The sequence below is a fragment of the Chinchilla lanigera genome, unplaced genomic scaffold (genome assembly GCF_000276665.1).
Source record: "Chinchilla lanigera isolate Chin_1 unplaced genomic scaffold, ChiLan1.0 scaffold00046, whole genome shotgun sequence".
Taxonomy (NCBI): Eukaryota; Metazoa; Chordata; class Mammalia; order Rodentia; family Chinchillidae; genus Chinchilla; species Chinchilla lanigera.
In genome coordinates this window covers 7,363,472-7,382,304 of record NW_004955447.1, presented here as the reverse complement: position 1 = coordinate 7,382,304, position 18,833 = coordinate 7,363,472, and the positions used below count along the sequence as shown (strand labels likewise).

The following is an 18,833-nucleotide window of genomic DNA, read 5'->3' as shown; positions in this document are numbered from 1 at the left end:
CGAAGAACTGTTGTACAACAGTGTCACAAATAAACTCCTAATTAGGTTTTGCCGCTGAAATGTTCACCTCCTACACTCTGTCAACTTCCACCTGCGAATGTTATTTAAACGCAAAGACTCCTGCATGTGCCTGTGGAAAGCGGATGCTGATTGCCTTTGAAACGTTTAGCAGGAGAAATTCAGACAATTTTATCAAAACTAACTGAAGTCGTTACACAAACCCTGTAGATTTAAAAAGTCTCGGGGGAGGGGCAAGCATGACAATTGGATTTAACTGTATTCAAAGGTTTTTTTATTTTCTGAAAAAATAGAACATTTCGTATTTTACACTACAAAAACATGTATACAAACCAAAAGCACATAGAGCTTCAAATGGGAAGACATACAGAAATGCTAATCCTTCCTCAAATTAACTCTGAGACAGGGGCTATGGTCACAATGCCTATCAAAGAGTAAGATACACCACACAGCTGCTCCTCAACTGCCTGAAACCAAGAGAGTCTGATAAACATATGAACAAATAACTGAGTATAACTTTATTCTCAGACTATAATAAAAGTAATTTACATACTTATAAATAATTAATTGTGAATTACAGCAGTCCAAAGATTCACAAATATGTTGACCACTCAAATTCCCATCAATACAGTCCACTTCCTGAATAAACATGACATGGTTTTGCCCTTTCCCATTTTTCCCATTAACATTTAGAAAAAAAATACTTTAGATTCTGATTATTATACACGGAATTTTTTAAAAACATTAATTGGTGTCTTGTTTTAAGCAATAATTATGTGGTCATTCTGAACAAAAACATTCAACCATTTGTAAAGAAGATTTTTTCATAAATGAGTAAGAAATGAAAAGAAAGTTCTGATCTATTTCTTTTTTGATACATGACTATATAATTAACATCACAATAGAGAAAAATGTTCAATGTAACCAGCTGTGCTCGAGTTGAAAAATGATGACTTATTCTAGTTATTAAATTTCAAATAAAGCTAGAATTTTAATTCTATTTATTCATTATCATCATCATCATCACCATCATATTGTACCTACTTTTTAATTTACTTTAATTTTAAACATCTGGCATGACATAACAAAGACAATTTACTATCACATTTAGCTTTCTTCTTATGTTTAGAAAGAACAAAATGAGGAAAGGATATTATTGTACTACACAATATTCTACATTTAGTAAATTTTTAACACCTTACCCAAAGAGTGTTTGCCATTCAATGCATCATTACAGAGAAAAAAACCTTCTAAAGGTAAATTGTCTGTGCTTGTGCTCTGAGAACCCACTTCAAATGGGAGAAAGAATGGCTTGGAAAATGTTTTACTTTCACAAAAAGATTAGATAGCAGACATGCAAACATATAAGTGCTCAACTGATACTACAATTCCATTTTAAACTTGCAATGTGGAACGGTGTCATCACCATTACACACGGGTTAAAATTCTCTTCTGAACAGAGATAAGGATGTTCTAAATTGTTAAACTAATAATGCTGGCCATGCTTAAGTTTAGATAAAATATTGACCTAGCATTGTGGTGCTGAGTATTGAAGCCAGGGCCATGTGCATTCTAGGCAAGCACTCTAGTACTGAGCTATAACTCCATCCCATAATACAGATTTTACAGTGAACCTAGGCTGTAGAACACTGATTTGGTGAACAAAATACAAGAAATAAAAGACTATGCACATTAAATTTTGTTGTAAATGAGAAAAATAAAAATTCTTACATTTTTGCAAACAGTTAATACATTTCAAAAAGAGCAACTGTTTGTACAACATAGCAAATACCAAGGTCAGACACAAAGAATGATTAAAGTAATCATTGAGTGACTTCAATAAGTAGCAGTAAATTTAAAATAATTCCCTGCTTGTACTCGTTTTTCAAGGTCCAACACTGATACTCACTCCAAAAAGTATTGCAGCTGGTAACTGCAAAATTTAAAATTATTTGACAAATCTGTAGCACGTACTAAAATTCTCAGAGCCATGCTTGAATTTTGGTAGTCTGGTGGATGAATGCATGAGCCAATCAGATAAGAAATCACAGGGTGGTTCGTCAAACCTTTCCCTGGGCTGCACACAATCTAGCTGTATTTCAGGAGAGCTGCTTCTGCCGTCCAATTCTCACTCTTGTAATCTGAGATCTGCACTTTCCAAATGGAGACACACCTAGTGGTGAGCAAGTATGTTTAGAAAGGCTTGACATTCTTCAGACCTGCACAAACTGAGATATAGATGAAAGCTACCTGGCTATTTAATTTTCATTTTGAATTACTGTATTTTTCCAAGTAAAATTACAAAGGGGCAAATACGTGTGATCCACATTTATGTTCTTTTGTGAAAAAGAGGAAATCTATGTTCTATTATTTAGATATCATCCACCCTGTCTTCTCTATTATCTTTTTACATACTAAATTGGAATACAATTTTAAAAATACTTTTGTTATACTCACACCGCTGTGGCTAGTCAATCAGCTCTAAAATGTGGCAGTTTTCCTTTTAAATCATTAAATCTATTTCTATTTTGAAGTTTCTCAATTGTTACTTTATCACTTTGATCCAAAATTTTTACAAAATTCAATAAATTGCAACACAATATCCAATTATTTTATACAAGGGAAATTCATTTCAGTAATTTTCTATTCATTGAAATGAATGAGTGCATCTTTAATAATGATGATGCCTATTTACCTGTGATTTTTATCAACATGATATTGAAACACTTGTTTCGCCTCTTTGAAAATTTCCCTAAACCAGCAGACCACAATTGAGACACAGTTTGCGTTGGCTCATGGCACTTTATACAACTTGAACTTAATAGAGTTTGAAAACTGTTCAGACCTTGTTTTTTCTTTTTTGTTATTGTTGCAGTTTTTTCTTGTTTTTTAGCAAAGAGCTACTTACATAAAGGTGGGCAGAACAGAAAACTATGCCCCTGAATTCACTCTTACAGGTGCTAACATTTCTATAAACAAGGTGTTTAGGGAAAAGAGTAGCATTCATAACACGTGTACAGTTTCTGTGGATTTCCAAATCCCAGGCTGCTCTGACATACCACTAAAAATCATGAGTAGGTGATATCTTATTTAAATTCTGTGCTCCTTGAATATCACATGCTAGTTCATGATTTTATAAAGTGTACTGATCTAAAATATTTGTTCACACCACTAAGGAGCTCAGTTTTGCACAACCTCAAACAAACTATATATTTTTTTATCACAAATATCAGTTTTCACAGTGCAGAGTATGGAACATACAGAGGCCATGTCTTCCATTCTTAACTCATCCAGATAAATTCAATGCCACATAATTGAATACAAAGTGAAATTACCAACTTAATAAAGCACAATCCACAAGTCATGCTTGTCAAGTCTTGAAACAAAATTCTAAAGGAAAAAATGCATCTATTTCTTCATCTTCCCATTTCTAACAGATTTTAAAGGAAATATCTATCTGCATATCTATCTACTTCCCATCATTCCATTGCTACCTTAGTTTCACAGTTCTGGAGATCAGCCAGAATGGAAATGGTTTCAAAGGATTAACACTAAGGAGGGGGGGGTGCTTAGTGCTTTGTGCCTGGATTTAGTGACATTAACAGAAGCCAGCAGTTAAATCCTTTTACATCCCACAGAAAAAGTGCCCTTTCCCGTCAACCCTGCTTGACAAGATATTCTCTGGGACTCAAAAAGGTGGAATTTCTTATAGGGCTGCAAGATTAATGGCTTGAGGAACTGCATTGTCACAGATATTACAAAGTGTTTTAAAAAGCCAAAGGGGATATAATCTTGCAGACATTTCCTGTTACTGAATAAAGAGATTAGTAGCTTTTGGACACACAAGAGAAAAGAAGATACCAGCTTGTGTTCCATTTTCTTTCTTTCTTTCTTTCTTTCTTTCTTTCTTTCTTTCTTCCTTTCTTTCTTTCTTTCTTTTTTTTTTTTCTCTCTTATGTCTCATTCATATTACACTCTAGAACACCATTCTTTTCTGTTACAAAAATTAAAACACTATCAAAAACGCAAGCAGAATGATAACACGCACTTGTGCAAGCACACAACTCCAACTTCAGTTTCTGGGTATATTGCAAATTATACAGTATATACAGATTTATTACTTAATAGTCTCTCGAAGAGCAACGAAAAGTAAATTTTATAACACAGAAAAATAAATATGCACCCTGTATTGTACTCCTTGATCAAGCAACATGTTTATAAACTAGCTTCTATAACATAATACCAAGTAATCGTATTTTAAAATTACAAAGGAAGATATGTATAAGGACGAATCTAATATTGCTCTTCAATACACTTATGCAAACACTGAAGACTTGAAGTAAACTTCCGTAAACTGCAGCTTTTCTTAGCCCACACATGGCTATGAAACCTATCCTTTCAAGTAGATCCCTGGGAGTTTCGAAAGGGGCTGCCTTAAATTCAGTCTTTGAAGGTGCTATATATTTATATATGTCATGTATAAAATTTTGTAGAAGTAGTGGGAAAGACTTTGTGGTTACTGTCATATAATGTCTACTGTCACGTTCTTATTTATGCAGGTTAGAGTTGCTTCATGAAAAACACACTAAGAGGAAGATTCGGAGATTTTAGTAAAACACCGATTACAAGTCCTATGGCTGAGGCAAATGCTCTCCTAAGGTTTAGAAAACACTGTTTTCCCTTTTCCCTTTTTTTTCTTTAAATTAAAATAAATCTCAGGACTGTCTACAAAGTGCAGAAGCATTTCCTCGAAGACGTGACACTGGCGGAAATTACAGTGGCACCATCCCGTTTACCAGCTGCACCTTCATTTCTTGAAGGCTGTTCATGATCTTCTTCTGGTGACCGACAAGAGTCACTCCGAGACGTCTCAAATCCCTGCATGAAGAAAGCACACATTGGGTCTCTGTATTGACTGAATTTGCAGCACACGTCAATATTTCACGCTGGCAAACTTTTCGCAGACTCTAGTGAGTACAGTCCCAATTTAGACACTCAGAGTCCAATTTTTAAAGGGAGACTAAAATTGTACCTTGAAAAGAAAATCAATGTACAATCAAATTAAGAACAGGACAACATAGTCCGTTTGTCCCTGTTGGTGAACACCATTATTTAAATATCACAGAGTGGTGGAGCAACAAATTTTCTCATTTTACCAATAATTGCCCAGTTCAGAGGGTACAATTTCACCAAACAGCATGGAAATGTGGACCCACAATGTGTATAAGATTTGTGTTTTACTAAAAGTTTATAATATAACTTTAAAAAATTTACAGCTAAGCAGTTGAAAACTAAACCCTTTAAATGCCTCACTCCATACAATCATTATATATAATCGATATTACAAGAGAATAATCACTTACTACATTGCTCTTATAACAGCATATTTTGATTATTTTTACTTTGGACCCAAAATATTGGACTTTTCTTCCTTTAAATAACATCTAGGTCCTATTGACATGTTGAGCATTTTGAACATTATGCACTATCAAATAATCCTCCAAGATATTTTTGGTGCATTTTACAAAACAATTATTAAACAAAAGAAAACAACAAATGTTTAATTTCTAAACTAACCTAATGTATTATGGAACTCAAGGCATAGTAAGTGCCCACAGTTTTAAAATATTATTTTATAAGATATTTACGAGTGCTATTCCCCTAAAGTGTACACATGAAATATAATAATTCATGCAGATTTCAAAAATAATACATGTTAAAAATAGAAAAAATGAGCACTAACAATTCAAAATTCCAACTGACAAAGATGTTTGCCATGTGAGATTTCCTTACTTCATTGAACACATTTGGCTAAAAAAGAAAACATATTTGTACTTACTAAGTGCTTTAACTTTAGATTTTCTTAGAATTCAAGCAAATTGGAGACAATGACATCAGAAATATTTTAGGCAATACTGAGTAGTTTTAGATAACTCATAAGATCTCTAAATTGTTAGAGAATAAAAATTAAGGAATACACAGTCTCCATCTTAATCAGTATTAAAATTGCATATTGAAATAATATTTTGTGTTTCTTTTCCTCTTACTGATCTCTTTATTTCTTATGAAAGTTTTGAGGAATAAGCCAAACAACTGCTACTAATATGGTAAAAATGTGAATATTGACCTTAGAAATTATTATATTTGCAAGAGACACCAGAGTGCAATATACAAATAATGATGGTCATGACGTGGAAGAGAACCCACCAGCAAAGCTTAATCAGCAAAAGTCACTTTGAAACAAAATTAATTTTAGTACAATAATGACAATGACAACGTGATAGACAATTACAGACTAAACTAGAAATAAAAGAGACCTGAATTTGATCTTGTCTTTTTTTTGTCATTTTGGAACAGGGTCTCACTATGCAGTTCAGGCTGGGCTTGCACTCACTTTGTAGCCCAGGATGGTCTCGAATTTGCAAAAATATTCCTGCCTCAGCCTCTCAAGTGCTGAGATTACAGGCGTGTCCCACCACACCCGGCTGTCTTTTTTCAACTAAATCAGGATTTATCAGCTTTGACCCCAGGAACGCTACAGGATGGCTAATTCTGCGTTGGTGGGGATGCTGTCTTGTGCATTGCAGCGTCCTTCACAGCATCCCAAATGGCCGGCCACCCCCTAGGGACCAGTAGCACTGCAGGGTACCGTCCCCTGCCTGGTAAGAAGACAAAATGTCTTCACATACTGCCAGATGTTCTGAGGGCCAAACTCTCCCCTGGTTGAGAATATTACTAAGCATAGATATAGTCAGTAAGAGTTAATGGACATGTTCCTTGGGTACAGTAGAAAATATTTAACTCATACATATTACATGTATGACATTTCTTTTCATGGGTTAGGGAACATAGGTTTGGAGAATTTATGTCACTTGGGTAGATAACAGCCCAGAGGTAACAGCAGTAGGACTAACACCAGAGTCTATACTCTTACTTTCTTATTATTTTCAGATCTTATTTTGAGCAAAGTATGTCCAAGTATTGTCACACTTTACTCATCTGTAAAATGAGAGCTCTACAAGCATAATATCAAATACCTAAATTTCAAACAAAGAATGTATCTAAGGAAGGGAACTGTACACATAATTTTTTGATTGAAGCTATAATAATGCCACAAATGTTTCATGGCAGTTTCCATTATAGGATGACTAATATTCTTAAGTTTCCACGTATACCATGAGCCATGAAGAGCTGTGCATCTGTAGTATCAAAAAGTGTGTCAAACCTTGGAGAAAAGGCACTTAAATTTTAAATTTTTAAAAAATTTTAACCTTTAAACAATCTCCACTAGAAAATTCAACCCAGAGGGAAAATGATAACTTAAAGAACACTTTTCACCTGAAGCTTTGTAAACTTACAAGGCGACAGTCATGAATTTAAATTGGCAAGTACGAATGCGAATCTGGGCAAACGCATGGGCGACGATAAACGGCATCGTTCAGAATTGCCACACCAATTATAAGGAATAATATTTTGAGAGTAATCACTACATTTTATTCTTAATAATCAAAAACCAAAAAGAATTTATAAAGTTTCCAATTCAAACAGCATGGATTTTTCATAGACAATAACAAAGCTTTAATTTGAAGAAGTGTGCATACCTTTGTGTCCTCTATGCCATACCTTGGTCTTGTGGTTCAAAGATTACCATTAGTTTCATTTAACTTATATCTAGAACCTTAACTTGTTTTATTAAAGATAAAAAATTTTTTCTCTTGAAATGAGTTGACCACAAAAGATGACATTTTTCAATATTATCAATGTATCATGCTAAAGAATGAGTATTTGAGAATTACATTTAGTTAACACATGTGAGTACAGAGTGTATGTTTATGGGATAGTAAAATCTTCAGTACTTGAGAACAGTCCATGCAAATAGGTTTCATGACAAATTTGTCTTAGTCTTCTACCATACTGTGCAAAATATTTCGTTCCAAGATCAACTTATTATCCAGGGTTTCACTCAAGTGCATATAGAAAGTCAGACTACTAAAATATCTTTTTCTCCATCTCTTTTTCTCTTTTTCTTTCTTTTCCCCTTTGTCCCATTCTGCCCTGTCCATGGGAGAAATGGAATCATAAACTTATATCATTGCCTTTTACACATTGCAATAAATACAGTATGTCTTCAGTGGAATGCGTGGCTTTATTTTACATCTTATGTATTATTTTCAGAGTCACCAAATTAATGCACAGAGGTCTAGAAAACACTATGCTTATAATGGATATCAGTGCATATACTTCTATCCAATGTGATTTTTTTAAAAAATGTGGGGAGAAATAACATAACTTATGCCAGTTGAATTTTTCTCCATAGCATAATATATTCTTTTCAAATTGTTTATTTTTTTCTTATACTACATATGAAAGTTGAAATGATATTAGAAAAATGCAGAGGTTACATATCTCAATATTGATAACCACATCAAAGTATTTTATGTTGTCTTGTCTCACATTTTTTGCTTTTCCTATATTTCTCACTTTACTATATAATGTACATGATAAATGATCAAAATAGGGGCTGGGGATTTAGCTCAGTGGCAAAAGCGCCTGCCTGGCAAGCGCAAGGTTGTGAGTTCGGTTCCCGGTACCGGAGAAAAACCAAAAAAAAAAAACCACAAATGATCAAAATAGCAGTAGAAATGTGGGAGAATTGAGAAAAAGAAAATATTTTATAATGAAATTTCTGACTTTATGCAATAAATTTTAAAGAAATATTTAGAAATGGTGCATAATATACTACTTTTCACTTCACTTTTCTGTCTGCAAAATTTTGTCTCCTTTATAAATATTATATTAATTTCATCATCCCCATGTGTCATTTTAAGCAATACCTTAAGTCAGTTCTAATGATAACTGATTATACTTAAGCATAGGCTTATATATCTAAGCATAATGAGAATAATATTTTTATATAAAAATAGTTTGTATTTCATTGACAATAGCTTTAGAAAAACTGCAAATTATAATGAAATATCATTGTTGGGATTACATTTCAGCATCTTTTCAAACACAATTCCATGATACAAAACAATAAAAGAACGCTGTCTTAGCATATTATGATGCTAAACTGGTAAAACAAAAAGATGAAAATTAATAAGAGATATCTAGCTGACGTTTATGAGCCAGCTGCTGATTATGCCGAATGAAATTTACCAGTTGTGGATGACTTATTCCCTGGATCATCCTTCTCCCTTCTGCACTACACACTTTGCAGCCATTCTACTGGAATTTAGACCATCAGTACTGGCTGACAGAGAAGAGAGGGTAATACAGATTGCAGCGGTTTTGGTTTTTTTTTTTTTTTTTTTTTTGCTTAGTTATAGTTTTATCATGCATTTGTTTATTTGTTTAAAATAATCTAATACTCATTTACAGAGCTACGCTACACAATAAATATACATACAGTGGCAAGAAGAGATTTAACCATGGCTTGTTGATAGTTTTAAATACATAAGACCTCCTGAGCGTGGACTTGGAGGTTTCACTTAATTAAGTGGAAAATAGAGTTCTCTTGTGAATGCTTTAATATATTCTAAATTATGGATAATTGCTTTCTAAATAAGTTAATAAATCTACTTGTGTTAGTCTATACACGTTTGGCTTTAGATTTGGAAAACATTCATTGTACTTTAAGATTTCTATTAAATGAGAATACTATGAACCTTTTCAGCTTGTACACAATTGGTATAATATTTAAAATCACTGGATTTTGCTCATTTTTCAAATTACCAAAATTTGACAGCACTCGCCTGACAAGAAGTCTAAAAAGCAGTGATTCTTTTCCTAACTGAAATTGTTCCATTCAATTTGCAACTTGCCTCAAGTCGAGCTCATAGAAACTCATTGTCCTTATACACGAGAGTACAGTTTTTGCCATTAATGACCCAACATTTTATTCAAATATGAATGCTGCATACATAACAGCAAGGCTTTGTCACAGAGATCAACAGACAAAAATATCTACATTTGAAAGCTACTTTCACTTAACATGCTTTGCCTCCAAGTCTCCCAAATTCTTTGGTTTTCCACGTTCATACATACCAGCATGTACTGGCGAATCACCCACACAAAACCTCTGTGAACAAAGTTTTTAACCGAAGAATGTGGCCGTGACAAACTGTATCTTTTGCTTTTCTTTTAAACCTTCTATGGAAGCATCCACTGAGATTGTCCCAAATGTAATTTGATGTCACAAATTACAATGAAAAGTGTTTTACATATGGCACTTGAGCATTTTGCTTTGTACAAGTTGATTCTAACATGTTTTTAACCATTTTAAACAGCTGTGATTGCATTCTCCCACTTGCAGATTTTATGAGCCCATGACAATAATTCTGAGAATAACATTTTATAGTTTTATATATTATTATTTTGTATATACCAAGTATTACATGGGCTTCATAAATTTAATATTTACATATTGGCTGAAGACTGTGTGAAGTCATTATCAGGGTGTTTTGAGGTACTGTTCTTGCTTTCTGCTGAAAATGCCATTGCCCTTTACGACTACAGCAGTTCTTAGCAATGACTGGCTTTTTCTTTTGGTGGAGGGTTAAAAAAATGACAAGCTAATTTGTTTTAACTCCTGAAAAACTCAATTTTTGATTACTTCTCATTTTGAGTTAACATAGTATCTTGATAAATACATTCTTGCCAATTAGGAAAGCTGTGATCAAAAACACAGTAAACCAGAACATACACTGAATGGTGCTGAATTCTCTGAGAAATTTGCTCCACTGGAGTTCATATTTGCTGGCCCAGTTCCTAGGAAGGAACAATGTACTCATTCTGGGTCCAGGGGTGTGAAACAATTGTCAGTATTAGAAAGACGGCATCCTCTGAAAAGAAAGTTGTTCTAAGTCACTCAGTTTCATCTTACTCAACGATGAGAGGAGATGAATTAAAGACAGACTCTCTGTAGGAGACAACAAGGCGAGAGGCATCAGCTGGAGAAGAACCAATGGAAGAAGACACAAGAGGAGGTTAGGGTTTGAGAAGAAAACACACAGTGAGGGGAGTCTGGTGTTACAGGAACATACAGGAAGGTAAACAGAAAGGAGTTAAATGAAATAAAAACAAGTGAAACAATAACACAAAAATATTTGACATGCATATAGTACTTTGGGGCCCCAAAAGAAATAAAGTAAAACATGGGTCATTAACATAAAACCATTCTTTATGATTATAACTTTTCTGTAAAGCAAGCAACAAAAACAGATCTAACTACATATGACTGTGTGCTATCTTAATAAAAAAAGAGACATTGTTTAATGCAAATAATTTTATTATATATTTACAAGTAGTCTGACATTGGGTAAAAGAAATACCTACAGTATCATTTTAATATAAAATGACAAATGACTTTAATAAATTAAAATGACTATTTTTTACCAAAAAATTAAATAGCAATCATGTAAAAATAGCTTGACATTATCAGTAAATTTTTTAGAATACTGTTTTAAATAGACCACACATGAGAGTTCCTTTGACTGTCCAAAGAAATATTGGGCAAATTGTATATGTCATCAGGTAGATATGATTTGGTAGTGACAGGAAGAATGACACGGAACACATTTGACAAGCAGGTAGAGTGCTTGTGATTTTAGGTCTGTTTAGCTTTTGATGTGAAGGAAGAGAAAGCACACTGTGACATTCACTGGGATAAATGATGGTACCCTGTTACCTTTCATGGAGATTAGCAGTGAATTCAGTGAGGCAAAGAATGTAGAAAAGTAAGAACTGTCCGATGGTCACAGTATGAAGTAATGAAATAACAACTATGGCTTAGTGATTTAGACAATCTAGCATTTTCACAATATTTTAACCTTTGAATTTGTGGGTAATATGAAGTATGTTATCATTATATTCACAGGTTAAAACATTATTAATATTAATGTCACCTAGATGGAACCACCATAAGGACAGTTAGTTTTCACAAGTAACAATTAGGCTGAAATAATCACACATACAGAGTATATAATAAAATACAAACAACTGACAACCTTAAATAACTTCATATTTAATTCTAGTGACTTTTTTTAATTGAATTCAATTTAATAAAGTTTATCTTAAACGTGCACACAAGAAAGGGCACAATTGGTTCCACTGAGATTGTCCCAAATGATGCACAGAGGCAGGATGTGATGTATTCCTGGATTGTGAGAATACAAGGTGCACCACTCAGACACTGAATGGCATTCCTGCCAAACAGGCTGTGTTTAAGCTCATTACTCGGGTATTCAGCATAGAGAGCTGAAATTTAGGAATATGTTTTGCTGTTATATAGGCATAGCCACACCAATTGTGCTTACAGTTTGTTCTGTTTCGTATTTACATTCAACATAGGACAAGTATAAAAATCTGTCAAGAAAACATCTTTTCCACAACACAAAATACCAGTACTTTGCCAAGGAGCTCTTATTCCAGTTATTCAAATACTATTTGTCTGAAGCAAAGAAGCAAAGCGACTGGCCACAAGAAGCAATACCATGCAGTTGTTAACAGTACAGGCTAAAAACGATGAGGCTTCTCTGAAAGCTGCCGCACACGGACAAAGGTTAACAGATTTCCCTTGATCGCATCCAGATTGAATCCTGAGCCATTTTTTTTTAGCCCTGGCAATTGTGCAAAGATTATCAGAAAAATTACTCACTCCAAGGTCACCTGAGCCACAGCGTCCATTGAACTGTATCCATTTTCCATGAAAATCTCTGTGTAGCGGCCCATCTTGATGGCTTCTAGCCATTCACCTACTGATCTGTAGGCCCCAGACCCCAGGGATCCATGTTCTGCCAACAAATTGGATACTCTGCAACACATAAGACACAAACATCACAAGGTTTTTCTAACAGAGTCCCCTGTAATATTAAGTCACACTTAGTGGATCTCGGTGGCTACGTATTTATAAGCTAAAGAATATAAATGCTAACTTGGAACCAAATAATTCAAAGTATGGGAGATCATAAAATAAGTGCACCAAATATTTTTTGATGCATAATGAAGAAAGATGTAACAGGCTAATCAGTAAATTTCTATGAAAGAAAGCAACAGCTTAAATTTCATGTAGTAGGAATGTACACACTCAGGAATTTTATGGCAGTGGAATGACGATGTTTGATATGGTAATGTGGATACATTGTTACACATTTGCCTAAGCCCACAGAACATACAGTGCTGAGTGAAGCCTAATGTGAATCATGGACCCTTATAATGATGTACCAACGTAGGTCCATCAATGTGCAACTCTGGTGCTGGACAGCGCTGACGGGATAAAGAAAGGCTCCGCGTGTGGAGAGGCAGAAGGCAGAGAGAAGATCTCTCCATCTTTTGCTCAGTTTTCCTGTGCACGTGAAGTTGCTTTCTAATTAATGTATACTACAATTTTCCATGCAGCCATTTAGATATATTTACTTTCAACTACTGCTTTCCTTTACAAAAATACAGAAAATGCTACCAAATACAGATGTACAGAACAATACTTGCAAAGCCAATTATTTTTAGAATTTCCTAGAGGAGCCTGGGCTTATTTAAGTTCATTTCTCAGAGACTCTACAAGCTACTTAGTGCTTCATTTTCTGTTGATATTTCTTATATCCTAAGGAGGTGATTATTAATTCATCTGAAGTAAAAAAGTAAGTAGAAACAAAACAAACTGTAACCTAGAAAACAAAATGTAACTCTAAATACACACAAAAACTGAATAGAATCAACCAAAGCATGGCATGATTTTTATCCTACTAAATTCACACCCTTTGACCAATAATAACAAATAATGAGATGATGATGATAATGATGATGATGATTTCTAGACTTGTATCCTAAGGAGGTGATCAGAAAAAATGGTAAAAAATATGTATCTGAGCATCAAAATTAATTTACATGCCTGTGAGTGGGTGATGAACTACATGTATTCCCACTGTAAGGTACATGACGTAATTATCTTTCCCTGTGCTTCTGTTCTGTGGACTTTCTCACATTCCCATTTATGCTTCAAAGAACTTGAGTTTCCACAAAATTAATTCTATAAGACTTTTTCTGACTGATGTTAGCCATGACATGTATTTTGCCAGAACCTGTAGACAGTTGTTAATCTTTAAGTTGACTGACCTCTCACAAACATATAACTTCCATCTCCCTTTTGAAACCCTATTCCAGCTCCTCGTTTCTGAGTTACTGTTCCCCCTCTTTTTGGCCACCATGACATTGTGTGCTTTTGGGTTCTCCACAGTCTCCATTGCCTTTTACTTCTTTTGCTGACTTGAAAATTTGTAGGATGCCAGGTCTTGGTCCTATATCTTTTCTTTCACACTGTAACTTCATTCTGCCCTGGATTATTTTACTTACTTTTATAGCTTCAGACAGCAGCTATTTTTTCTCATTTTTTACCTCCAGACTAGATTTCATTTACAGCCATAGGTCTCCTTTGATCTTTAATATTTCTCATAAGAATGTCATCCACACACACCCCAAACCACACTCCTCATCTTGCCCACTCCTGCCTGCTACTGAAATGCTCTCATGACAGGACACCATTTCACCCTTTCCTGGTCATCCTCCTCACCATCTGTAACGCACACCATCTGTTCTACTCCAATGTACTGCGTATGGGCTGACTTTCGACTCTTTCTCACGGCTTTATTCCAAGACACCCATAAGACTCCCTGTCATAGGCATTCTACCCACTTGACCATCTTCTTTTCGTTTTAAATTAACTTTATTGGTACACTTTAGATATGCATAATGATCACATTCATCCCAGGTAATTTTTACCTGCTGTACATGATGTGTCTTAGTTGTGATCATCTCCTGGAATCCTATTCTCCTCCAACCAAACACAAGTTCTCTTTGCGGTTTTTATTTTGTGCAGTCTTTCCTGCAACAGCATACTGGCTACATACGGGCAGATCCTTAGGACTATTTCATGCCTTATTCTCGGATCTTAGCCCTCAGGATAACACAGAACATACAGGTGAATATTTGGTGAATGAATGAATGACTGAATGACAGAATGAATGAATGAATATACTGCAGCAATTTGTGGCCATTAAACAGCAAGGTCAGAAAATTGTTAGAGATAGAAATATAGGAGGCAAAAGTTAGGGAGTAAGATTTTGAAGTAGAAATTACAAGAGTTGAAATTTTTGGTAATAGCAAGGTCTAGAACGTAACCATGGGAAGAAGAGTCCAAGGTAGAATAATAAAATCAAGCAATAGGAAATTTCAAACTATTGACAGATATGCAAATGCACTTAGATGGTTACTAAAATCACTAAATCTTGTGACATAGAGGGGGGTGGAAAGAGAGAAAATGAACTAGGAACTGACATCGGCTAGAATGAGGATTTGCACATGGATAAATGAAGGGAAGTGAGTGGTATAGTTTGAAAGTTAAACTTATTTTTGTTTGTTCATTTTTTTGAGTATCAGGAATCAAACACAGGACCTCACACTTGCTGGGCAGGTGCTGCACCACTGTGCTATAAACCTAGTCTCAGGCTAAACGTCTTTAAACAAAACCTAGAAAGACAAATTCTAAACACTATGAGAAAATATAAGCCAGAAAGGGTGGTGAAGTACATTAACATTACTTAGAATATTAAGTATTCTTTTTTATTATTTCCTTCCTTTATGCCCATTTGTGACAAAGTGACATAATTCACACAAGTAGATGAGAGGAAGCTTTAGTATCTTACATTTCAATAAACAATTTGAAAACATATTTAGGGAGCAGCATAAGCAATAATTGCTAAAAAGATGCATTCTCCAACTGCTACCACAGGAAGCTAATGATGCTTGAACACGTTGGAAGATTCATTCCTCATTTGTATTTAAAATGACTTTTTTGCCTAGTAAATAAATGTTATGTCAAAATCATAGAACTTTTGTAACTTTAAAACAATTTCCATTTCGTTCATGCTAGCAAGCAGCTAATTCTGCTACCCGCATAACAGTATTTCTTGTAAAATGGACAACTGCTCCATATCTCCTGAAAATAACAACCTAGTAAATTTTTAACTTGAAAGCAAACTGATTAATATTAGAAAGAATAAGTTGGCAATTTTTCAGATGAAGAGAAAAGCATACTTTATAAGTATTTGACATTATTTAAATGCATTCAGCTTGCTATTCAAGAAAAGTAGAAAAATATAGTCATTTGCTCACACTAGTTTTCTCCACACTATTTCTCATCTATCAGCTTTAACTCCTGTTCAAACTGCACACTAAATGATTCATCAGTTCTCTGTGCACAACTGGTAAGAGCAAAAGGATCCTTCTGGTTGTCCCTGTTCATAAAATATGAACACTAAACGGTATTCATATTCACATTGTAGACACTAAAATGTTTTAAAGAAATCAAAGTATGACTGTTATTAAATATTCTGGTTTAAAATATATCAGAACACATTTGGTCTTTTCCGTGAATCTTATAACCTTATTTGCCTTCTCAACACACATCCATGAAAATACAGCACATCATTCGAATATTTGTGAACACTACCTGCTAGTGGTTCTGCATTTTTCTGAATCTGAATTTCTGAACTTTACACTGTTAGGTTAGGTCTAGTTGCTTTTTAGTATAATCACTTATATTTCCTAAATTATAAGACTCAGTATTATGTAAAAATTACAGTCAGAAATGTTCATGTCATATAGATTCATAGGTTAATTTATATCTAAACACTAATTAACTGGTGAAATATCATGGCATTTTTAATCTAAGAAACATTTAAGAAAACTGCTTAGGTTTGGCCTTGTACCTGCTCGAGGCATTCACCAGCGTCTTCAAACTACTTGGATTGCGTATGAGCTTGTCCAGCATATTGACTATCTCCTCAAACTTGGGCCTGCTATTGCGGTCCTTCTGCCAGCAATCGAGCATCAATTGATAGAGAGCAGCAGGACAGTCCATGGGGCTTGGGAGCCGGTAGCCTTCCTCCACCGCCTTAATCACCTGCGGAGAACAAACAGAACCAGTCGTCCGGCATCACACAGTTAACAAAAAGAGCCCGGGAAATGACCCACAGCCAACGATTTTATTTTTCATTATTTCTTTTGGAGTAATAACTAGAATCAGTATTTTAAAAAGTAACCCACGACCGTTTTCATTTGCTGGAAAGTAAAAAAAGAAGTACAGTTTCACAGTATGCAAAGATAGACTTTCTTCACATATTGTAAACAAAATAAATGGATATCATTTCTATCTAAAAATCTTTGTGAAGGGTGATTAATTCACAAAAAGTATATAGTTCATGTTTTATTTATCTTTGCATTTTGGAATCAAATACAGATTAAATTTTCTAGTGACTCCTCTAAAAAGTTAATGTCTTTTTAATGAAAAATCACTTGCAAAGTCACATTTTTAAAGTAATAGAGTGGCAATTTTACTTCAAAAGAGACTTTTAGGTGGAAAATGATGAATAAGTCAAAGGTTAAATTAGCATAACTGTCTCATGTATCATTTAATAATGTCAAGGTCTGACTATTGATTATTATCTCCTGATTCCTGTCAGGAAGACGCCCAGGAAGTATAAACGTCATTGGTTTTAAATATAACCATGCATGTGAATATCAGTCTAATTGTGAGGTTTTCATTGAAAACATTTGTAATATTTCTGTTGCCATCAAAATAGCTAAATCCTGAAGAGATTCGTTTAGGCCACTGAAGGTGAGAATACAGTTTTTATGCAGATTTGAATATTCAAACCTAGTATTAGTGGGTGTATTTCTGAAAATCCTGTTATGAATGCATCTTTAGCAAACTTTTTTTTTTTTTTTTTTTTTTGGTTTTTCTCTGGCACCAGGAACCGAACTCACGACCTTGCGCGCTTGCCAGGCAGGCGCTTTGCCGCTGAGCTAAATCCCCAGCCCCTTATCTTTAGCAAACTTAATTATACTTTCCTATAAAAATTTAGATTTAGTCTGTTAAATGGATGAAAAAATTTTTAGGACAGCAACTTCACAAAGATGCTCTTTAAGACTTGGAGACAAATCACTCTTTCCACGATAAAGGAAGTAACACCAGAATGAATGCCAGGGAGAAGAACAGAAGGTTCAATGGTAAATTTAAGGCATAGGTGGAAGGGAGAATAGAGATCAGCCGCAAGCCTATGGTAGTGAATTATTGTTTTTGTTAACTTGAGGTAAGCAAATTTATAGAGTGAGGAAATGTCGTCAGTTATAATCTGAGAATTCTTTCATCTCAGGTAATAGCAATCATCCAGATGGCATTAGCAGGAATCTGGCTAGAGCACAGAAGACACCGGGTCTGATGGTATAAAAGTGAGGGTCATCAGCACTTGGTCACAGCTTGAAGTGGTGAAGTTTATATATCCTTGGGCAAAACATATAGTAAAGGGTCCTGAGAAGCACCAATAAGCAAAGGCAGAGAAATAAAAATTACTCAAGGACTCTGAAATAAATGGCCAAAGAAATAATCGGGTAACTACAGGCAAATGACCTCAGCCATCTGCGCCTTAGTTAACTAAAAAACAATAGAGGCAATTAAAGTCAAAAACTCAGAAGAAATTATTCTCAACAACTATGACATATCTAATGCAATAAAAGCTCCTGCATATTGAAAAATAAAATAATTTTAAAAGTAAATGATAAATTGATAGTAACCCAAACTGACAAAAGCAAAAATGAAACACTAAATGAATTTTGAGAAAACATTTGCTCTCAATGATCAAATAAATAAATGCTAAAGAAATAAAAACTGGGGCTGGGGATTTAGCTCAGCAGCAAAAGCGCCTGCTTGGCAAGCGCAAGGTCGTGAGTTCGGTTCCCAGTACCGGAGAAAAACCAAAAAAAAA

General features: G+C 34.5%; 1 protein-coding gene across 2 annotated transcripts in view; it reads right to left on the bottom strand.

The window, feature by feature from the left end:
- Positions 1 to 258: 258 nt before the first annotated feature.
- Positions 259 to 18,833, bottom strand: part of Epha5 (EPH receptor A5) — a 315,936-nt gene continuing 297,361 nt past the window's right edge. For both annotated transcript variants that reach the window (XM_005392842.2, XM_013518577.1), the window contains 3 exons: positions 16,779 to 16,972; positions 12,674 to 12,829; positions 259 to 4,896 (listed from right to left, as the gene is read on the bottom strand). In XM_005392842.2, coding sequence (XP_005392899.1) covers positions 4,791 to 4,896; positions 12,674 to 12,829; positions 16,779 to 16,972 — 456 coding nt within the window. In that variant the 3' untranslated portion in view covers positions 259 to 4,790. The remainder of the gene's footprint in view (positions 4,897 to 12,673; positions 12,830 to 16,778; positions 16,973 to 18,833) is intronic.